The 24252-nt window shown below is 40.7% G+C and overlaps 1 protein-coding gene across 2 annotated transcripts in view; it reads right to left on the reverse strand.

Annotated features, from left to right (window-relative positions):
• IGF2BP2 (insulin like growth factor 2 mRNA binding protein 2) overlaps window positions 1-24252 on the reverse strand; it is a 76469-nt gene that overhangs the window by 5061 nt on the left and 47156 nt on the right. Inside the window, exons 4-12 of one of the 2 annotated variants that reach the window (XM_060768032.2) lie at window positions 22576-22627; window positions 19956-20019; window positions 16628-16900; window positions 11656-11790; window positions 10792-10914; window positions 9711-9846; window positions 9367-9495; window positions 5744-5812; window positions 1038-1154 (exon numbers count right to left, since the gene is read on the reverse strand). In XM_060768032.2, the coding sequence (XP_060624015.2) occupies window positions 1038-1154; window positions 5744-5812; window positions 9367-9495; window positions 9711-9846; window positions 10792-10914; window positions 11656-11790; window positions 16628-16900; window positions 19956-20019; window positions 22576-22627 (1098 nt within the window). The remainder of the gene's footprint in view (window positions 1-1037; window positions 1155-5743; window positions 5813-9366; window positions 9496-9710; window positions 9847-10791; window positions 10915-11655; window positions 11791-16627; window positions 16901-19955; window positions 20020-22575; window positions 22628-24252) is intronic. The other variant, XM_060768033.2, reaches the window with a different exon arrangement.

A 24252-nucleotide genomic window follows, 5' to 3' on the forward strand; every position in this document is an offset into this window, starting at 1 on the left:
TTAATATTAAAACAATCCAGAATATAGCCATAAAAGCATATAAAACCACATCACAAAATCACAGCAGCCCTGATGATCTTAAACACCTTAATCTTTAAAAGCCTGCCTGAATAAAAGCTTTTTAGCCTGCTGCCAGAAGGACAGCAGGGAGGGGGCCATTCTGGCTTCCATGGGCAGGGAGTTCCAATGTCGTGGAGCAGCCACTGAGAAGAAAGGTCCGCTCTCACATTCCCACCAACTGAGCTTGAGATGGAAGTGGGACCAAGAGAAGGGCCTCTCTTGAAGATCTCACGGTCTGGGCAGGTTCGTACAAGGGGATGTGGTTGACCAAACAGCCTGGACCTGAACTGCCTAGGGCAGTAGTTCTCAACTCGTGGGCTCCCAGATGTTTTGGCCTTCAACTCCCAGAAATTTTAACCACTGGTAAACTGGCTGGGATTTGTGGAAGTTATAGGCTAAAACAACTGGGAACCCACAGGTTAAGAACCATTGATCTAGGACTTTAAAGGTCATAACCAGCACTTTGAATTGTGCCCAGTAACAAACTGGAAGGCAGTGGAACTGCTGCAACTGGGGTTGTCTGCCCCCTGTAGCAACCCTTAGTGCATTAACTTTCTGATGGGGAGAGAGAGGGGAAAAAATGCAAATATAGCTTGTAAATATTGTAGAGATGATGGAAGTTTTCCAAGCTATGTTTTGTTGTAGCAATATACAAACAACCCTCTTCTGGTGATGTTTCTTATTTGTTCTCTACCTGAGTTTCTCAGTTCATAGCGCATTACGAATTATACCACACAGACTCTCATAAAAGCCATTTCTTTAAGAGATCCGAGTATAAGGTGGCCAGACTGCTACAACAGCTGGTTCTTGTGATGGAAAGTATAAGAGGATGATGGAGTTGGGTGACCTATAGCCTTACAGGTGTTGATGAATTCCTATTATGATGCAGGATGAGGTTGATGGGAACAATCAACCTCCAACAATATCTGGAGATCTATAGGTCCTCTGAATTAAGGAACATATGTGGACTTTCTTACCTTGATTGAGGCACCTGCAAATCTTGCCAGCTGCTTAATGTGTTGGCCCTTCTTTCCAATAATGGCACCCACTGCTTGCGTTGGGATGAACAGATTCACTACCTCTTGCTCTGGCACCTGAAGGGGGCAAGAGACAGAAAATGTACATTGGCATGTGAGATGTGCAATGTTCCTGCCTGCTTCCCAAGGTGCACTTGCCTCATAGAGTCAATCTGACCTGCATGCAGCAGTAAGGCAGAGAAGAAAGCAGGCAAGGACTGGCCCTCCATGGCAGCTGGCAAAGAAAATCCACACCAGCAAAGAAAAGGCACCCAGTTCAGGTGCTTGGAAAGAAGATGAGGAATTACTAAACCCTTCCTCACTCTGAAGGGAATCTCACGGTACAGGCAAAAATAAAAATAACACTGCTATCTTGTTCTTAAATTGCTAGTTACACACAATTGTTGTATGTGCCTTCACATTTTTCCCCAACTTATGACACGCCTACTAATGGGTTTCCTTGGCAAGATTTGTTCAGACAGGGTTTGCTTTTGCCTTAAATTGAAGCTGAATATGACTTGCTCAAGGTCACCATGCGATTTTCCATGGCCGAGTGGGGATTTGAGCACTGGTCTTCAAAATCCGAGTCCAGCATTCAAAACACTGCAACATACTGCCTCTCAAGCACCCAATACTGTCAAAACAAAAACACTCAGCATGATACTTAGAATTAAGCTCCACTAACACATTAATCAAACCCAAATATCTACCATTTCAGGCTCTATTCTCACAATACAGATAGAATCTTGACTTCCACACTAAATATGTATTGAAAAGTCTGTGTGTTTGGAGAGGTGTTTTACCATGTTAATTAGGAATATGACAAGTTACTTAGCAGTCCATTACAGAATAACAAATCCATCTTTCATGCACTTGAGAATATACCTAACTCCTTTGAGCCACTCAGAACAGCACAACAATAGCCTCTCTTCTGGAGATACCTTCCAACAAACCACTCAGTAAGATATTAACAGCTCACAGCTTGCTTTCCTTTCCTTATTTTCTACCCTGGTGGATACTCTGAAAGAGTGGTGATATAGAGACAATTTGAAATTAATAATAGAAAGTATTAAATATATTGTCCAAATTCTAGATGTAGAAATCAAAGATCTAGCTGTATTCGTTTGGAATATCAATATGCGGTTAGTCTTAGAGACTGAGGGAACAAACTTGGTAACCTTAGTTATCATAGACTGAATCTACTTCCTCAGAAACATTTTAGGCAGTAAATTTAGCCTATGAAGGTTTATGCTGCTCCCACCTCAATCACAAGCGAGGCTTGTTGGGACAAGGGAGAGGGCCTTCTTCGTGGTGGCCCCTTGGCTTTGGAACTCGCTACCCAGTGAGATTAGGCAAGCTCCTACTTTGGCAGCCTTTAAGAAAGGCCTAAAAACCTGGCTCTTCTGGTGTGCCTTTGACGAATGAACAATTCACCATACCATGTCCGTCCCAGTATAGATCTGTCCTCTTGATGCACTTTCTCTCGCCCCTTAATGAAGATTAACCTCATTGTTTGCCCCTTCTAAGTCTCCCTTCAGATACAATACTTTATTTATCCATCTCACCCAGGATTTTATAACTTTATCCTTTGCATTTGGCCCGCCCACTGTGTTTTAATTCCTCTACCATTTTATATTGCTTTTGTTTATTGTATATTTTGTTATTGTTTGCATTTTACTGTGATGCTACTATTTGCTTGTTTGTATTTTACTTTGCTTTATTGTATTACCTGGGCTTGGCCTCATGTTAGCTGCCCCGAGTCCCCTTGGGGAGATGGTGGCGGGATATAAGTAAAGTTTATTATTATTTATTATTATCTCTAAGGTGCTACAACATCCCTTTGCAATAGTAATATTCTGAATGGTTTGTGTAAAAATACACACTTCATAGTCTTAGTGTACTACTGAGTGTGCACATGCAAATACATTCCTACAGCAACATCTATATAAGCTTTTGCTTGAGCACATGCAACTCAAAGGACTGGAAAATTTAGATAGTAGAACTTTTCCACCTCAGCAGTATGAAAATTAATGGAGTGAGTCACAAGAAAGCACTCACGGTGTCTGACAGAAGAGGACACAGAGGACTCCCATTATAGACAGGGAGCTAAATATAGTGGAGGCCACCAATGCATGCAGCTGAAGACCTACTGAAAGTAGTAAGACAATAGATGGCAACTTCACAGGGGAACATTTAACTGTGTGTGTGCCCCATTGATTTCAATTGGTCTGACAGCAGTACAGTGACATATTGTACAATGTCATGGAAGGCTGTTCAGCTGCAGGGTAGGATTTATGCCTTTGGAAGCCACTAGTATGCTGAAAGAGAGCATCACTGGCAGCATCATGCCCAAAAACAGATTGTTCTCCAAGGAATAAGGAAGTCTTTGATTCACAGAAACCAAAAAACCACAGTTCACTCAAGATATCTTTGACAAAGAGGGAAAAATTATAACCGCTCTGGAACTGGCACACAGATTTCCATTCCCATTGATATCACCAGAAAGATTAAATAAATAAACAAGGTTACCAGCCTTCTCTGTTGGCTAGCCCAAACTGGCAAGAATTAGGAAGGGATGGTTCTGCTTCTTAAAATAGGTTCTGGTGTAAAATCCATCAAAATCAATTTAAACTTGTTAAGTCAAAACTTATGTAAGTTTCAGTGATCCAGTGGGTTTGCTCTAGTTAGAACTAGCAACTGGATTTAGGTCACTGGCTGTAGGAGGAAAACACAAGACAACAGGATGCATAAGAGAATCCCACTTCCAGAACCTGTGGTTTCGGTCACCTCATTTCACCCCAACCATTTTGATCCAGAGGAACACTGGAATATCTATCCACTGATCTATCAATCTATCTAGGTTATTTATTTTTTGAATTTATATCCCACCCTTCTCCCAAGATGGAATCCAAGGCAGCTTATATATAGACACTACAGTGACGCAGAGAAACAGGAAATGTGAAGCACATATGACTCTTTTCTCCCTTGCAACTCAGCCATATCCAAAGTTTATGTAAACTGTCCTCCAGAGGTGAGGATGACTAAACAAACAAACAAACAAATCAAAAGTGAGTAGCCCAGGTAAGCAAATTATGGATGATTAAACATGCTTTCCAAAACCATGTACTATCATTGGGTGAGACTGGCCTAAATCCAATGGCCAGTTCTTACTAGAGAAGAGTCAATAAATGTTGAAACGAATGGCTCAGCCCCAGTTGGGATTGGAAGTTGGGTTAAGGCCATAGGTTTTCATATATGACATTTCAAAGCTTCTATATACAATATATACATATACAGTAGAGTCTCTCTTATCCAACATAAATGGGACGGCAGAACATTGGATAAGCGAAAATGTTGGACAATAAGGAGGGTTTAAGGAAATCCTATTAAACGTCAAATTATGTTATGATTTTACAAATAAAGCACCAAAACATCATGTTTTACAACAAATCAACAGAAAAAGCAGTAATGTTATGTAGTAATTACTGTATTTATGAATTTAGCACCAAAACATCGCAATGTATTGAAACAGCTGTGGATCCAGGCGGGAGGCAGACTGCTTTGGATAATACAGAACGTTGGATGAGCGACGGTTGGATAAGTGAGGCTCTACTGTATGTGTGTGTGCTTCCCACCATTTATTTAATTTTATGTGGGAGGGGTTTCTTAGCACAGAAACTTCATTATGTAGGGAAATTAAGGATTATGGCAGATTACTAAAAATGATCAGTACTAAAAATGATCTGTATGGAGGTGCTTTATACAACAGGCAAATCTAACATGCAAGAATAAGGAGAGTACGTCCTTGCCACTGCCTTAACCATCTTAGAAAATGGTGAGAAATAAAGGAAGCTGCAGTCTAACAATATCTGGAGGGTCAAAAAGTGCCCAGGCACATAAACTAAGTGGGTGCCTTAGAAAAAGATCTTCGGTAGAAGTGTTTGATATTTTTTTGCTGGGACATTTTTTTTTTTTGCTGGGCTAGTGAAATCCTGGTTATGGAACGAAGCATTCCCAGAATAATGGCTGAGACTGATTACAGGCCAAAGTGAGTGACCACATATGCGGACTGAGTTGAACATGATTTTACCTTGGCGATTTGGTATATATGTATTTTATCTATATGTATTTTAATCTTGTATTGTTGTATGATGTTTTAACTTGTATTAGTAGCATTGAATCCTTGCTGTAAGCCGGTCTGAGTCCCTCTACAGAGGTGAAAAGATTGGGATATAAAAGTTTTAAATAAATAAATAAATAAATTTGAAGAACCGCTGCTGCTCGGAAAAGAGAGTACTCGGTCTCATTATCTGGCTATAAGAACAACACAGTTATGCTAGGATTCACTGTTCATTTTGTCATAAAGCAATATTTAAAAACTATCCTAACTAGCCAACACCCCTGCCTGTCTTTTCTCATGATATTATGCAGAGAATCATTCAAAACATAAGATAGGAAAAGGAGTTCCTGCTACCAGAAAAGACAGAGGAAGCAGCTGCAGCTATGTGTGCAAAAGTATGGAAAAACTGCTCCAGAGCAGAATTCCTTCTCTTTGGAGCTAAGTAAAAAAGGTGCAGAAGAACAGTCCTCCCAAGCGACAGACAGGCGTGCTGCAAGCAGGGTGTGTGGAAGGCCAGCATCCAGAAAGAACAGGGCAACCCACTTACGGAGTGCTGATGAGGGTATGCGCCACTCGGCAAGGCTCCATAGAGGCCCGAGAGGTATGCCATTTGGCTCTAAGTCAGGAGAGAAAGTGACAGTCAGCAGGGAAAGGCCACACGTCCTTGCTCTGCATGGGCTCGGAAAAATGACTTTATGGACAATAACTCCTCAAATCCCCCGCTCTTCAGCTTGGTCACTGGGAGCTAAACCCTGCCCAAAATGAATGTTTTCAAGCTCTAGTTCTCATGCACCCAAAATGCTTGCAAGTTGCCCTCTGGGTTTACAACCAAAAACCAATATTCTGTACCTCCCGATGTGCCGGTTCATTCTAGATACAGGGGCAACTTTATAAACATAGAACATCACTTGTCCTCTCCCATCAATCGATGACTTCATGATTCTCAGCTAAAAGCATAACCTGCCTCCTCAGATAATACTGTGCTGAGTTGATTTGGAACAATATTGTCAGTCTTTCTAACAGTAAACAGGGCCACTGAGAAACAAAGGAAGCGTAGTATCAGCTTGCTCAGGAGATTATCAAGTACAAAACAGTCTTCTTAAAAATGTGTTAAGGAGGCCAACTCACAACACAGCTCAAGGAGGATTGAGCATACACAACAGCTCCAAAATGTCAGCTAAAAGGAAAGGGGGAAAACAATACTACTTGTAGAAAAGGGTGAGGGAGAATTGAAATGGGCTGATAAATGAGGGAATAGCTTGAGAAATAAGAATACATTCTAAAATTGTATTGGAGGTGGTAAATCTGTGTGGTTGAGTATCTAAACAGATTGGAGTTACTCAGAGATGGGGTGGTGGGTTATTAAATAATCAGGAAACTCCCTAGGAATTAACCAAGGTTAAAGGAAGTGTGAAAGAGTTTTTTCGAAAGAGTTACACAATATTGAAGGGATATGCAAAAGGCTGGTCTGGATCTACTGGTAGATCTCCAGGTGCTGTGCACTAGATCATCAAGGATTTCTCATTGATTGGCTCAATAATAATAATAACAGCAAAAACTGGGGGCTGGAAAAGAAATGACTCCTCAGGAAAGCTTGTGATCCATTATTAATAGATTTGAATCTGAAAGAACTCTGGTTTAAATTTAGTTCTGGTTCTAAAAACAATGGCTAACATATTGTATTACAGTTAACTTAAAATTATGGATCTGTAGCTGCTCTATATTCGCTAATGCTAATCAGTCACAATCATGGCACTGCGGTCACGCAATGGGTTAAACCCTTGTGCCGGCTGAACTGCTGATCTGAAGGTTGGTGGTTTGAATCTGCAAGATGTGGTGAGCTCCTGTTTGTCAGCTCCAGCTTCCCATGCGGGGACATAAGAGAAGCTTCCCACAGGATGGTGAAACATCCGGGCATTCCCTGGGCAACATCCCTGCAGATAGCCAATTCTCTCACGCCAGAAGCGACTTGCCGTTTCTCAAGTTGCTTCTGACATGAAAAAAGTCACTATTACTACTATTGCAAATGTTCTCCCAAACCTACTTTATCAAAATGCAGTTGCACCACGAGATGGGGGTCTATTAGCTGGTGATAGGATGTTTCTACCTTTCTGGCAGTGAACAAGGGTGTGGCAAATCCTATTACAATTCCTTGTCACAGAAATTGGTGTTTTGGTTCCTGTGAACCCTCCATCACATGTTGATATTAATCTTCTTTTCTTCCTGGTTTCCCCAGTGGCAAACCAGGTGGGAATGTGACACACCAGGTAGGAAGGCACATGTAAAAGAGAAGGACAGATTCCTGAATCCCATCACCTGTCTGCTCAACTTTCCAGGAAGAAGTATCATTGAAAAAAGGAAAATCAGAATACTCCCCCAAAGGGATGTCTAGTCTTGTCTCGTGAACATGTGCTTAAGACTCCACTGAAACTGCTCTGAGAGCAGGAATGATTGATTGATAGGTTTTGTGTTTCAAGGGGAGGGATGTGGAACTAAGGGGACTGGAATGCGTTGGGATTGCATTTCTAATGACAACTTATACCTCTAGTGCTCTGGACCTGAAGGGAAAAAAAACACACCATCTCCAGAACCACAAAAAAATGCTGCCCTCTTTGGGATAATTGTTTTCTTGAGCGTATAGGACTCTGCCAAAGAGGGAAGAGGCAATGACGTACAGACAGGATTGCTGGGCCACGATCCTGCGACGTTCCTACCAAACTACACTTGGACAGAGTACAGCATTCCTGGCAGATGGTCACCTAGCCTTTCTGTTTATATTTGGGGGAAATGCACCTTAGAATGAAACAAATGTTGTAATTAACTTGAAGAATTCATTGCCATTAGATGTTTTGATAGCCACTAACAGTGCTGACTCAATCATGAGGGACAAGACCTATCCAAACAATTAGCTAAGAACAGAACTTCCATGGGCACAGGTTTCCAAAGAGCAGATGGTGGGGGGAAAGCAACAGATGTTGCAGCTGTTGCCTTTATGTCCTACTTTTGGCCATCCAAAAGCATCTGGCTGATTATTACTGGAAACAACACACTGTAGATGAACTCTACAGAAGGGCAACTCTTATGTTCACAAAACTTTTGTTTCATGACAGCGTCAACTTAACCAGCTCAAGAATTAGGTAACCAGTCTAAAAATGGCTGAAGATGATAAATAAAACACAACACTTCTTCCCATATCAATCTGCCCATGCCTTCTGCATAAACATGCTTTTTTGGAGGTGAGTTGTTTTTTCCTTAAAATATTGTTTCATTTTTTTTAATTGCATAGGTTGTGTGTATTTTTAAGGTACTATTTTATTATTTTTAGGTGATTTTTGTTGTTTAGTTGGTAGGGAATCAACTTTCTTATGTAGTCATAATATGGTACTAGTTCCTGACATTCTTTGAACAAATATGAGACAGCTTAACAATAACTGATATAAATCATCTACAGGATGGAGATTTCCCCACCTCTGCCTTATATGGTTGTTCTCTTCAGTGGGGTAGAAATGGCCCCTTTTTGTTGAAGGAGAGGATGCCATCCAACAGTAGCCAACAACCCCTGCTTCTCTGACCAAATATTTGAGTCCAATCATACTCAATAATCATTTAGCCATAATGAAAAACTTCTAAAGTACTATGTTCAGTACTTGGTTTCTGAAAATAGCAACCAAACCTGGGCTGTGAGATAAATAAATGTTTTGAATTCTCTAAAAGCTGTCCTTGCCAACATTTAGACAGTGACTGGCTCCCATATGAATAACTTCTGATACAACCACCCCAAAGACCTCACATTTACATGGTACTGTTCCTTTTCCCTGCCCCACCTCACTATGGGGACATTAAACTCCAAAATCATATGTTTACAACAGCGTCTCCACTGCCTCCTTCCACAGAAGTTGCATACAATTTTTAAACATCCCTCTCCCAAAAAAGCAATGCAAAAGGTGCAACAAATCCAAATACAAACAAAAATACAAAGACAAGATAACTAAAAGCCATTCTGCCAGCAGACAAACAAGTCTTTTCACAGTTTGACCTCTTTGCAAGAAAAGCAGAGGCTTCTGTTAACCTTCTCCAGTTAAGATCTTGGTTCCTTCTGTCTCTGCGGGGGGTCAGGTCTGAATATACTTTCACTCACATACACAGAAGTGGGGCAAACTCTCAACTTACAGCAAAAGGGTTGTAGGGAGTACTGACAGCAGGTCTGCGGACTCCAGTGCCAGAGGGAAGCATGGATAAGCCTGTCGAGAAGATGCCCAACGCATTGAGGTTAAGTCCAGGGATGAGATTGGCTTGTTGCTAGAAACAAAGTACAAGGAAAACTGAGTTGGGAGTGAAGTGTTAGGCCACACAGGTTTCATGCAGTGTGGTTCGGAAGATGCTTTGACTTTCTCTTTGGAGCACTGAGAACACATTCATCTACCTTCGCAGGGAATATTGACTATTATAATTGGATTCGATGCAACAAACAGAAAAAGAGGGTGACCAAGAGAACAGGAGAAGGAGAAGCTTACATTGACTGCCACAATGTCATTCTCATAGGCTTCCCGTAGCTTGTTCATGATCTCTGCTTCAGCATTGGAGCAGGCCTCAATGCTACCCTTCACGGTGATGGTCCTCTCGGGGTTGTAAATGGTTAAGTCCTGCAAACTGGACAATTACAAAAGAACATATGGAAACTATCCTGTTTCCTCTGGAATTTATAACATGCCCTATGACTGGTAGTACAGCTAGTACAATACAGTATATTATTTATCAGTTTAGTTGAGGAAGATAAGTAAGCTTTTGGGGAAAAACAAACTCTTTTAACTTGAAAGTGAATGAGTGGGATCAAATGATTTTTGGTTGAATGCGTTTTTTACTTTAGAAATGTTGGTGTGGCATAATTACCAAATAATAAATTGAATGATCCAAAAGATTAGAATATTAATTAAATATCATTTTCAAAAAATAAAATAAAATAAAAGAAGAGCTATATAACTGTAACATTATAATGTCAGAAGGCTATAGTTTTAATGAACGAGGGACCTTTACCAGTAACCACCATTAATCATACCTCTGAAATGATGGTGAGAAGCTGAGACTCTTTTGAAATTAGTCTGAAATTCAAAATTGTCGAACTGGGTGGCAGAGATGGTGACATTTTTGTTCTCATGCACAAAATTATATAGAACAGTGATTCTCAACCTGGGGTCCCCAGGTGTTTTTGGCCTACAACTCCCAGAAATCCCAGCCAGTTTAGCAGCTGTTAGGATTTCTGGGAGTTGAAGGCCAAAAACATCTAGGGACCCCAGATTGGGAACCACTGATATAGAAGATGTTCGCAAGGTGTTTATGAAACGTAAATGACTTTCCTATTGAGATCGGTCCCATCTCAAAGCTCTCATTATGTACATACATGCAAATACAGATATTACAAGATCTGTAAAAATTTAAAACACTTCTGATCTGAAATATTTTGATAAAGGATACTATAGAACCTTACACTGATAGTTATGGAACACTCTTTCATTTAAGTGCTGTATAGTACTATAATACTGACTTTTGAAACATCTGGGATGAGAGGTTCTACATCATTTGGTCATTGATACTTACGGAGAAATGGTGATCTTGGTCCCTGTGTCTTGCTCGATTTTCTTCAAATTTCGTCCTTCTTTGCCAATCAATCTCCCAACCAAGCTATTGTGTGCTAAGATTTTCAAGGGAATCTCTTCAGCTCTGAGGGACATGGAAAAAACTTATGATTTCTTTCATGTCAGCTTACCTGTCTGAACAATTTAAATGTAAATTGTTATTATAATCGTCTTTGTTTGGGCATTTAACAGTCGCCCCAAGTCCCCCTCTGGGGGTGAGAATGACCGGATACAAATGTATGAAATAAGTAAATAAATAAAATAATTCGTGCACCAGGATTTCGTTTTTAGTATGGAGATCAAATGGAGTTTATATATTATCTCATAAAAATCCTGATTACTCCCTGCCTCCAATTATATTGATACCAGCAATTTAAATTGAAGCTGGTGGGAAGAAAGAGGCAAGTTGCGGTTGTTATTGTTGCTGTTGTTAAATTAGGAGTCAGAAATCCTTTCTAGTTTACTCCAAATTGTCCAGGAATATGCTAATAGTTCCTGATCTACTTTAGGCACTCCATATTGCATCATTTTTTGAGTGGGATCACTCAAAAATATGGTTTTGTTGTGGGGAATTGCTCTTCAAACTGATTTCTCTCCTCCTTTGTCCAATTGAAAATATCAAAAGAATAGCCAGTTTAGACACAAGATAACAATGGGAAAGAAGATTGCTTTGGGTTCAAAGTCCTTCTCTATATACATAATATGAGCCTTCACAATATCTAAGATTTATTACTAGTGGTGCTACAAGTCTCTTTCCTTTGTGTAGCTAAATAAAACAACTACTGTTTCATTTCCCATTTTCCCTACCAACACTTGAAAGACTCACGATTTTGTTTCTTCAGCCTCCTTCTGCATAATATCAAGGATCATGCGACATGCTTCTGAACACCCCTCTGGGGTGGCGTGAATGGTGATTGGTTTTTCTGCAGCGCCAGCATTTTCCTTCCGATGAATGTCTACCCTGCAGCAACAAAACCCACACAAAGAAATCTGCTAGGGGTCAGAGAAAGGGGCCTGAAGCTGGCACCCTAACAGCACAACAAAGGAACTACACACCATAGGCACTTCAAACCTACAAGTCATCATTAGGGAATTCATTTTCAAATCCACACTGAGCTAGTTCTCAAAGACAAGGTAACCACCAAGATTTAAGGTTTTAAGGACTAGTTCATATCAAGTGTTATTCTAATTTTCTGTCATCAATATGACTCTTTTCCTTCTTTCTTTCTTTCTTTCTTTCTTTCTTTCTTTCTTTCTTTCCCAATACATTTTTATTCCAGACACAGGTAGACTAATATCACAATCCATCCCCATTTCAAAATACATATCACATGTTATTTTCTTAGTGTTCTTATCCTTGCCTATCTCACCTTTATTTCCCACTTGTGTCTATCGATTTTATACCCTTCCCCCCTCCTCCCACCAGGAACATGACTATCTTTCATTCAAATATTATTTTAATTGTACAATCGTAGAAAGAGAATGGTTCAAATCTTTATATTTTTCCTTTTCCTTTGACTTTATCTATTAATTTTCCCCCATTTCAGAATCCAATTCTTCTTGATTCGGCCTGATACATATTTGCTTCTTCTTTCAAAGATGTAGTCCTGGAGCATAAAGTCTGCTAGGTATGACTTACGGTGATTCTATGAATGAAAGACCTGGTCCTAAATCAATGTGAAGGTTATGACCTACAGAGCCCTAAATGGTTTGGGCCCCACCTATCTTCGAAACTGCATCTTTCGCTAGGAACTGGCGCAGGCTCTAAGATCCGCAGAGCAAGCACGGCTGGTGGGGATGAAGGAGAAGGCCTTCTCAGTGGTGCCCCCCCCCCAACTTTGGAGCACCCTCCCCAGGAGATTAGGCAAGCCCCTACACTGTCCTCCTTTTGCATGGATCTGAAAACCCGGATGTTCCAACAAGTATTTGAGAATGACAAGTTGCTAGTTATAAATGCCCAGGAGCCCCAGGTGGCGCAGTGGGTTAAACCCCTGTGCCGGCAGGACTGAAGACTGAGAGGTCGCAGGTTCAAATCCGGGGAGAGGCAGATGAGCTCCCTCTATTGACTCCAGCTCCTCATGCGGGGACATGAGAGAAGCCTCCCACAAGGATGATAAAAACGTCAAAAATCATCCAGGCGTCCCCTGGGCAACGTCCTTGCAGATGGCCAATTCTCTCACACCAGAAGCGACTGCTCCTGACACAAAAATATATATAAATAAATAAAAATTAATGCCCAGTCCCTAGTTTGCCAGATAGTACTCTGTTCTCTGCACTTTTTCCAATCCCCCAGCCCTATGCTATGCTGTTTTACAGTATCCCATGCCCGGTCCTTTTAATAGCCTGATCATGACCATCTTTGTATGTCTGTTAGTATGTCTGGTTTTGTTTTTTTGTTGTTTTTTTTTGTCATGCATTGTTGGAGCGAGTCTTAATGCTATTGTTTTATACCCTTATGTTTTACTTAATTGTTTTTTTTATCTTACTGTTATGCTTTGATATGTTTTATTTTAATTATCTTTTTTGTTTTAATATATTGTTTTACTTTGATCTTTTGTGGACATTTTGTCCCATGTGTATGCCACTCCGAGTCCCTTTGGGGAGATGGAGGCAGGATATAAAAATAAAGTTGTTGTTGTTGTTGTTTGAAACATAAAAAGATGAGTCCACAGCAAACAAAATCATTTTGCCGGCTATTGTATTGGATCACACATCGGACACTTCCCAAGTGTCTATGATTGTGTGATGTATCAATGAATAATGCATGCAGATCCCAGTAAGGTGACCTTTTGCAGCTGATAGATGGTAATTTTGTCAGTGCCGATTGTGTTTAAGTGTGGGCCAAGGTCTTTAGGCACTGCAACCAGTGTGCTGATCACCACTGGGACCACCTTGACTGGCTTGTGCCAGAGTCTGTGCAGTTGGATTTTTAAATCCTCATATCATGTCAGCTTTTCCAGTTGTTTCTCTTCAATCCTGCTGTCTCCTGGGATTACAACATCAACGATCCATACTTTGTTTTTTAACACAATCATGAAGTCAGGAGTATTGTGCTCCAAAACTCTGTCAACCTGAATTCGGAAGTCCCAGAGTAGTTTGACATGTTCATTTTTTGTAACTTTTTCAGGCTTGTGATCCCACCAGTTCTTTATCGCAGGCAGATGGTATTTGTGGCAAAAGTTCCAATGAATCATTTGAGCAACGGTGTTATGCCTCTGCTTATAGTCTGTCTGCATGATCTTCTTGCGGTAGCTGAGGATATGATCTATTGTTTCATCTGCTTCCTTGCAGAGTGTACACTTGGGATCTGTCGTTGACTTTTCAATTCTGGCTTTGATGGCATCATCACCATCATCATTATTACTACTACTACTACTACTACTACTACTATCCCACAACCAATTTTGCATGCAACCATGCTGATTTAGGGGTTCTAGGAGTTCTAGCCCAAGAAAGTAATTTCCCAAGGCTCTGGTTTAAACAAAGGATTAGCACACATATGCAGCAGCCACCAGATGAGAGTTCATTATTTTTCACTGAATACAAGGAATTCAAGTAGACCAGAGACAACCTCCCTACTGTGCTCCTACCAAACCCCAGTCAAGTGCTACCACTGCAGTGACCATTTAAACACCCAGTGTCAATGGTGTGGGAGTTCATCACGTGTAGGAATCAGTCCTAAGAATGTGTAGGGACCCATAATTTATTGGTGCTTTGACATTAACACAATAGAAATATATTTTTAAAAACTAGTTTTAACATTTAGATTTGATTTGTAAGTAGCCTCACACAAAAGGAAAACAAAGCATAGTTTGTGTGGCATCTTTGACTGCGGATAATGTGCATGAAAACAGTGCCTATGTGGAGGCAGTTGTGAATTGCTCCCTGTGGGGATGACAGGATGTCTGTAGGCAGCAGCTCCCTGTGTAGACTAGAACATTATTCTCTGTACTAACATATCCCTCCTCCTCAAAACAATTCAGTGGATTATATCAAATTTAAAAATCAAGTTGTTTTGTGTAAGCAACTGTCACACTATGCATTTAAAGTAGCCGACACATGGTACCAGTTTCCTCCAAGCTGGCCTTCAATAGTATAGAAAATCTCTGGATAGCATCCCAAGTATACAGAAACAATGGCTAAAGGATCCCAATATTGGGGGTGGGAAGAGAAATAAGTAAAATAAAATAAAACAACGACATGAGAATCTGTTTGAATTAAACAGATCTACTGGCCAGCCTCATGTGGCATCTGTATTTATAGTCTGGCAAGAGAAGAACAGCTGCTTGGAAGCTTTAAATTTATTTAAAAGATAAATCTAGGGATGCAAAGCAATAAACATGGAAGTAGTTGCGAGGATGCTATAACATACAGAGTACAAGTGGGCAACCTGTGGCTTCAATATGGCAGGTGGCCTCAGCTTAATTGCAAATGTCCTTTGAGTGGAGAGAAAATGGGAGTGATCGAAAGCATGATAGAGGTGTGATGGTGTCAGAAAATTAAATATGGGGAGGAGAGAAGGGACTGGATGAGATGTGGAAAAGAAAAAGATGATTGAAACAGAAAAGCCTAAAAGAGAAAGAGGGGGAAAAAAACAAAGAAAAAGAGAGATAAAATGGATGGAGTGTGAGAGAGAAACTAGCATTAGCCCACTCGATCAACTTCTGGCTTCCTGTCCTCATCTCAGTTTGATAGATTACCCTAAGGCAGAGTTTCTCAAACTGTTCCCCCAAATGTTTTGGACTTCAGCTCCCACAATTCCTAACAGCTAGTAAACTGACTGGGTTTTCTGAGAGCTGAAGTCCAAAACACCTGGAGGAGGACAGGTAATGTTGCCTTCAGAGAAGGTAATGTTGCCTTCAGAGAAGAAAGTGATTACAAATGGATAGGATTACATCCATTCTCCAACTATAAGAGTCCTACTTCCAAGCCTAGTCAATGCCCATAATTGCAGTGCAAAATTTTTATAAAACCTAATAGTTTAAAATCCAATGGCTACAAAACCAAGTAGGATTACAATCAGGCATATTGCTCTTCACAAATTCGACCTAATACATGTAAACCCTGTGTGAACACTGATACCCAACACATGGGCATCTGCCAAAGGCAGAAGTAGAACTGGAGTGTATAGTAAACAAAGTAATGCTGCCTTCATATCCTGTAAAAGATCTACATATATGATGTCTTATCTGATTAGCTTTATCAGGGAAAACAGTAAAGAAGAAAATGAAAATACAGACACAACTCTGAGTGAAAATATCACTTGCAGATTACTTTTTCTGGGGGGGGGGGGGGAAGCCAAGAGACAGTAAATAGTGAGAAGCCTTGGATAATAATTAGAACTGTACTACTATATGTATATCCAAGTGTTTCCAGAGCTTTTTGAATGACAGTTTCAGCCCAGTTGGGGATTCTGGATATGTTAACCCCCCCAAAAAGCCTCTACGGGCCTTGATAAAATGTGTGATGATTGATTGTTCATTTTAGTCTAACCAGGATCTCTGCAAAAAAACAAAAAACAAAACAAAACCCAAGGTTTGTCTGAAAACAACAACATAGCCATCACTGCAGAAGTTTTAATATCAATACTTCGTACAAATCTATACAAAACACAGCGACACTAAGATACAGATTATTGCAAAAGACAAAAAGCCTTTGTCCCATAATTTACTCCAGTGCCATTGCTTGGCATTTGGTAGAGACAAAAACCCCAACAAAACCCCCAACATAACTACAGAGATGTAAAGGCTACCAACTGAGCCCCCACGGAAGGATATTAAACCATATATGGTACTTACTTGGACTGAGTTTGTTTAGTAAGATTCTTTATAGTCAAGCCCTCCTTTCCGATGATCGCACCAACAAACTGTGTGGGGACCAGGATCCGTAGTGGGAAATCAAGCTGTTTGGACTGTGAGGAGCCCCCCGGGGAGGGGCCCTGCTCCCTGGAAGAATGGCCCCCACGCCGGGATCGTTGAGGAGGCTGCGGGGAGCTCACCTCGTCATCTGGGATGTAGGAAATCTTGAATGAATAGTTCTCAAACTCATGATCACTAAGCTTCTCAATTGCTCTGAAACATACAAACACCAATGAAAATTATTAGGAAAGTGGTTCCCTCCTCTCTGATCCCCTAAAGAAAAGCATGTCCAATAATGCTACTTCTTGGTTCCATTTTTCATATTTCTTACTCTTTATCTTGGTATCTGCTGGTTTGGTTCCAGGGACAGATACTAAATTTTTGGATGCTCAAGCCCCCATTACATATGATGACATAGTAAAATAGCATTCCTTATTAAATGGCAAACAAACCAAATAGGTGTCAGGAAGATCTGTGAAATAGTGGGATGCTACAACAGTATATCCATACACAGTGCATAGTGTAGCACAGTGATTCTCAAGCTTTGTTGGGTCCCCAGGTGTTTTGGCCTACAACTCCCAGAAATTCTAGCCAGTTTACCAGGTATGAGGATTTCTGTGAGTTGAAGGCTAAAACATCTGGGGACCCACAGGTTGAGAACCACTGGTGTAGCACAAGGTGAAATCAACCTTTTTTTGTATTTTTTTCTGTGTATTTTTATGCCACAGTTGGTGGAAGCCATGGATGTACAATCTGAGGATATGGAGAGCAACTATATTCAAGTGTGGACAGGAGAATTACTGGAGTGGAAATGGATCTCTTTCCTGCTTTTAATTTTAGCACTTGGACATTATTGTCATCAAGAAAAACAACACCAAGAAGGAGTGTTGGGATGTAGAGAAAAACAAAATACAGATCTGTAAAATGTTTCCAGCTCTACAGCCCTGCCTTGAGACAATATTGGATGGAAAATGTTGCAGTGTGTTTGTATTCAGCATCCACCAGCTTGGCCTTTTGGTACATTAAACTACATCTATAGCTTTGGGAATGAATGCTTAAAAGCAAGGACTGCTCTGTCTAATCTGGACCTGAGAATTTAACACAGGAAAATGATACAGTGGTGTGTCTGGACAAAGATGGAGGAGGGATTGGGCTGCAGGGTCTTCTCCCAAACACACCACTTTTGCCTTTCCCCAACCTGTAGCCCAACCCTTCCTCTGTCTTTGCCTTTTTATCCTGCACAGCAGATGTCTGGAGGTCATGGACAGATGGGTCAGTCAGTCTCTTATTCAAAGGAAAGACCACCTCGCAGGTGACATGCAGTTGCATTTCTGACTTCTTCAATCTCTTGGCCAAACGTTTTGGGACACCAATCATTCACTTACATTACCCCATTTGGGGTCGTGACCATCTGGTTATCATCAGGATAGGAAAGGCCTCCCTAAAATTGAGGTATTTTAGCAATACTTTAAGCTGTTTTCAGCATTTCAATTGAGAGATTTTCATTTCACTGGCAAAACAAAGATTATATTCTATTGTGTCAGTCCTTTCAGGATGCAAGGCTCCTTCATTCTGGAAACTACTAGGAATAAATACTTCTAAATGTGAAACTAAAAGTAAATGGCACAACAGAATTGTTATGGACTTTGCCTGATCGTGATTCATGACAGCTCTTTGCTGGAAAGCACAGATAAAAACATCCACAGATAAGCCTACTGAAGTGAACTATTTGTGCGCTGCACACTGGGAAACAAAGCACTTTATGTTCTACAGTCAGAATACATTTGGGCAGAGTTAGATAGAAAACTTTTCACACCTTCCTACTCTACAGCACTGACAGTACTTCAATAAACATGCCCCAAAAGTCCTCATATATTCTAAACATACCAGGGATGGGCATTTCTGGTAGAGTATATTTATTCCAAAGGAAATGCTTGTGTGAGCTTTCATGTGTGCACATGCACATGTACGCACCCCCCCCCCCAATACATAAATAATTTTAGAAGGCCTTCAAGTGCTCTCCATTTCTTATGTTTGTAGGCCCCTGGGCAATTTTAGGCCCAGAAGAGGTAAGATGTAAACAGAAGACACTCTTAGTTCACTTCCCATTTTCTACTTCATCACACTAGAGAATGAATCCACTTTAAATCCGGTTTCTGTCTCCTACAGAATTCTGGGGTTTGTCGTTTAGTGAGGAGCCTTTAACAGCCTTACTAAACTACAAACCCCAGAATTCTGCAGGAGACAGAAACCGGATTTAAAGTGTATTCATTCTCTAGTGTGATGAAGTAATTAAAAAGGCATCTCCTGGACCTAAATCATCTTGGGGAGGCATAAAATTATGGCAAATATGCACCCTCCCTATCAAGGGCATTTGGGGCAAAACATTCAGGGGGGCTAAAGAGCCACAAAAATAGTCCTGGGAAATCACACACAGCTCACCGCTGGTATCATTTTCACATAATTCTTTAACGAAGTTCTAAACTAGTTTACTATGATTTAATATTCATTGGTCAGAGTATGAAATAATTTTTAATAACAACAAAATCGTGTCAAGGATAATTAGGAATCTCTAATGGAACCAGTCAGTATTACTGGCCTAAATCTAGGTAATGTCTATTTCGATGGAAGCCCCACTGGAAATGAATGAAATGTGCAACAGTTTAAACTAATTTGGGGCTTGGAGAATATTCCTAAACATGCTTATTCAGTTGTAAGTGACAACACGGTGAATGAGAATTAAGGGTAAGCAAGTTAAAGATTGCAGCTAAATCCAATTCTTCTCGACTGCTAGCTGCAGTAAACAAAGTATGACCCTTTTCCACTAAGTGACATGATGTGTGTGACTGTAACTCCCATTGTCCCTAGCCAGAGTGGGAAAACTGTTCTATATATATAGAGGGGGAGGGAGTGGGGTGATAATGGTGCTTTCCCAACTCCACTCTTGATACAGAAATCCTCCCAACCAAAGCAAAATGTTTGGTCTCTCCTATGTAGTATTTCAACCACACAAGAATACACAACTTGACCCAATTAATCAGAGAAAGCTTTGCTTGATTGGCATCCATTCAAATTCAAATGTTCAAAAGAGAATTCAGGTGAGTAGGTATGTTGAGGTCTGTGGTGTAGCAGCAGTCTGGAAACATTATGCTCTACACTGATCTCGCTGGAAATGCAAGCATAAAATCCAAGAGACATTCCCAGGAAAGGAAAAAATCAAGAGTGAAAGATAGGAGGGGTGAAAATTACATTTAAAGCTGCCACTTACACTTTTGCTTCTTCTTTTGTCGCATATGTAACATTGACAACTGCTGTCTCTGATTCTGTATTAACTACAGGAGGAAAAGAAAGAAACACATGCTTGGGTTACCAAGTGGGAGGACTGTGAGAGAGAAGCTCCTATTCTGAATTATCTTAGCACTGCGTTTTCATTTTTCATCACTAAACAGACTGCCTTCCAGAATTTTATGGCCTCAGACATGCACATGGTTATCTTGCTCCAAAGCTGCTGGGTAAAAGTTGCTGAGCTACATCCAATGCTCCAACTAGACCCAAGCAAATGCAATTTAGGAAGTGTAGTGATTTGAGTGTTGGTGTCTGACTATAGAGAACAGGTTTCAAAGCCTCACTTGGTCCCGGAAACCTTGAGCAGTTTTATAGCCTCTGAGGAAGGCAAAGGCAAAACCTCTTGGAATAAATCTTCCTAAGAGAACAACATGATTGATTTGGCTTCGGGCTGCCATAAGTCAAATACAACTTGACAGCATACACAACAACAAGTAAGTGGTGACTTAGAAATTCTATTCGGTTCATAGGATCTATTCTAATTGGAATTAACCTGGTAACAATGACTTGTTTTACATATAGCTCTATTTATCAACCCAACTTTGTAAGAGATCGCGCTGAAACATGTTTTTGTTACTGTAATGTATGAAAACAGCCACACCCGATGTTACCGTATTTATTTGCTTGGGATGGTCTGACAGAATGTAGGCTATGTAGAGTAGTATATATAGAATCCACTTCTGAGGAGTGAAGATGTGTATTTATATTAGTTCTCAATAAAAACAAGTAAACTATATACATTCAAAATACTGGGATGGTTTATTCAACAAAAAGCAAGCATTTTCTATTTTGACAATAAGTGTAATCTGTAGTTAATCTCTCCACATCTACATGCCCACAGACCTGTTTGGCGAGTAACTATTTTCCATAATCTCAAATGCACAAATCTGCACACCTGAGTGTTATCAATTCAGGCACACAGCACAAGAGAAAAGGCCAGAAATACAGAAAATGATGAACTACAGAAGCCAGTTGAGAGGCCAGCCAATCATGGGAGAGGAGGGCTTTTGGAGGGAAGATTCTCTGTCTGTTTCCAAAAAGGAAGAGAAGGACAAGCAGAGAGATCTTCAGCTCTCTCTGCCAAAGGGGTTCTTAAGTCCATCAGAAATATGTGTTTTCTGATGGTCTTTGGCTACTCCTCTGAAACCCCCTCATGACTCCCCCACCCCAGGAGTTCTGACTCCCAGGTTGAGAAACACTTGCCTGAGGCTTTAAAGGTCACACCCAGCACTTTGAATGTACCCAGAAACAAATTGCCAGCCAGCGGAGCTGGTGCAACAGGGAGGTTGTCCACACCCTATAGCCAGCTCCAGTGGCTGCATCTCTTTGGACCAGCTGAAGTTTCCAAACACTCTTCAGAGGCAGCCCCACCTAGAGCATATTACAGCAATTCAGACGGAATGTAACTAAGACATACACCACCGTGGCCAGATCTGGCTTTAGCCCCAGTCCGTTTGTGGCAATTGGAATATGATGATTTTAAACACACATGCTTTATCCATATCACCCAAAAACAACATGTAGACTGCTTGATTCTAACAAAATTATTTACTTTTCCCTGCAAGTTTTACCTCCACCATTTTTTAAAAACCTATCTGCCTAATGACAAACTCTGTGAGCTTTCAAAGCTATTGCAATTAATATTATGCCTTTTTGGTTGGCCTGATAAAGTTATCACCACAGTATGGACTTTGGACTGAGTTGTTAGGGTCAACACAGTCACTATGCATTTCTAAGAGTTATGATATCTCTTTCCCTTTGAGAGAACAACTGATTACAATGACCTTTTTCATAATGTAGTTAGGCTAATTGCACTCAGCATGGCAGAAACTGCTTCAGATAATCTGAGGACAAGAAAGTGGACTCCCTCATTCATTGGAAATCCATTGCCAAATGCACATTCCCACCACATTTAATAAACTTTCATATACAATGGTGTTTATAGTTTCTTGTACGCCAATATCTGCAGGAGAGAAATCAAAACCAGATTCTGGACATGATCTGGCAGTGGAGTTCTGCATGAGTGGACATGCAAATATAGATGAAATGGTGGAAATAGCAGACGTTTAGTGGCCTGAAAAGGGTGCATGGTGCTTAGGCACTTTTCTAAGGAAAGAATATTTCATAGGAAAGAATATTCAAGGGTACTTTTGCCAGTTCCTTCCTCTGAAATTATACTAAACAGAACTAACCCTGTTTAGCTTCCAAGATCAGACACATCTCATAAACATGTGTAAAGCATGTGCATATTTCCAGCAGGAGTTTGGTCAGTATTTTCTTCAATGATTGCCACGGGGTGAACACTTAGTCACAACACTGCAGCTAGTACATTGTTATGTAGATGCTTCAAGATCCCAATAAAATATATATCCATACAGCATAAGGTAGACAGAAAATATAGCACCCCAGAGTCCCATGAAATAGATGCTGTATAAATATAATAGTCTCAATGGAATGTTAAAACACCTTAAGCAGTATTGAAGGCTTAAGATGCCTTAATAAAATAGCTGAAGAGAGAGTAAGCCCAGTAAAAAGGTCCTTACCTTGTTCCACATTTTCTACTGTCCCATGTTGAGCTAAAAGACCATCCAGTACCTGAAAAGGAAATCAGACATACACTATAAGAGAAAACAGACCGAGGTGCAATAAGGCACACATTTTGTTTGTTTTTGAACTGCTAGGTTGGCAGAAGCTGGGCCTAACAGCGGGAGCTCACCCTGCCCCCCAGATTCAAACCACCAACCTTTCAGTCAGCAAGTTCAGCAGCTCAGCAGTTTAACCCGCTGGGCCACCACGGGCTTTAATTTAGGTTGACCCAATATTTTAATAGGGAGCCCCCAGTGGTGCAGTGGGTTAAAGCGCTGAGCTGCTGAGCTTGTTGACTGAAAGGTCGCATGTTCGAATCCAGGGAGCGGCATGAGCTTCCGCTGTCAGCTCCAGCTTCTGCCAACCTAGCAATTCGAAAACATGCAAATGTGAGTAGATCAATAGGTACCGCTCCGGCGGGAAGGTAACGGCGCTCCACACAGTCATGCTGGCCACATGACCTTGGAGGTGTATACAGACAACGCCGGCTCTTCGGCTTAGAAATGCAGATGAGCACCACACCCCAGAGTCAGACACGTCTGGACTTAATGTCAGGGGAAAACCTTTACCTTTAAGATTATAATAACAGAATGCATCTTTTTTTTTTTAGCCATAAAGACAATTAATTGACTTTCTGTCAAACAGGTGTTTTCATAAACATGCACATGTTTTATATTGAGGTTGACTGGGATAAATGTAACCAAGTATGGTATATTGCTTCAGAGCTTGAGACTCAACACTAAAAGATATCAGAGGCTCTTCTGTCCCCTCCAGTGAGATGACTGCATGAAATGCAATCCTTGGCAACCTGCCATTGCAATAAGCCTTCAGGGAATGTTATACGATGACTCTTCTCACCCAAAGAGGAAGAGTCACCATTTGCCAGATAGTCCACTTCCCAGAATTAAACATTTAACCTATCTTGTTCAAGCATCACCTGAAAGCAGGAATTCAGCCACCTGACTTACTGCCAGTGAGTCATTTTCTTAGCATATAAACTCCCAAACAGAAGCAGTCATTGGCCTTCTAGTCAGAGCCATGTCATTGTACTTGTGGGAATGATGACTAAGAAAAACAACAGCTATGCCTTGTCATTTGTTCCTGATGCTCCATCTAGCAAGAAGAAACTTGCTACTCCTGTTGACAAGATTGATACCACAGTTCTTGTATGCCCAAAGCCTTTCATTTTTTTAAAAATGCATTCTGAGAACTATAAGCATATTTTAAAACCAAAAGAGCACAAAAGCAGCAGCAAAAATAAAGCAAAACCCAAACTAAAAATTGCCCAAAGAGATAGAAATCGGGTGGGGGTGTTTCTATCCTAAAGGAGAATCCTTATCCTGTGTCATATCCCCTTCCTGTAGCAGTGTGTGTAGGTAGGTAGGTAAAGCAGGTAGGCAACAGTTTCAGATAACTCAAATGCTCCCCAAATCCATGAATTGTCTAGGCTAGGCAGGTTTCAAATGTTATGGAAACTAGAAAACTTTAGGTTCATAAAGAGTGGTATAAATCAGAAGACTAGACATGCTGATTGAGATGTTCTAGGATCTAGCAGTTTTCTTAAAAATGAACCTTTCCCAGCTCTGGCTCTGTCCTTGGCCTGTAGTTCTATACCAGTGGTTCTCAACCTGTGG

This window comes from Anolis sagrei, chromosome 3 (assembly GCF_037176765.1).
Source record: "Anolis sagrei isolate rAnoSag1 chromosome 3, rAnoSag1.mat, whole genome shotgun sequence".
NCBI lineage: Eukaryota > Metazoa > Chordata > Lepidosauria > Squamata > Dactyloidae > Anolis > Anolis sagrei.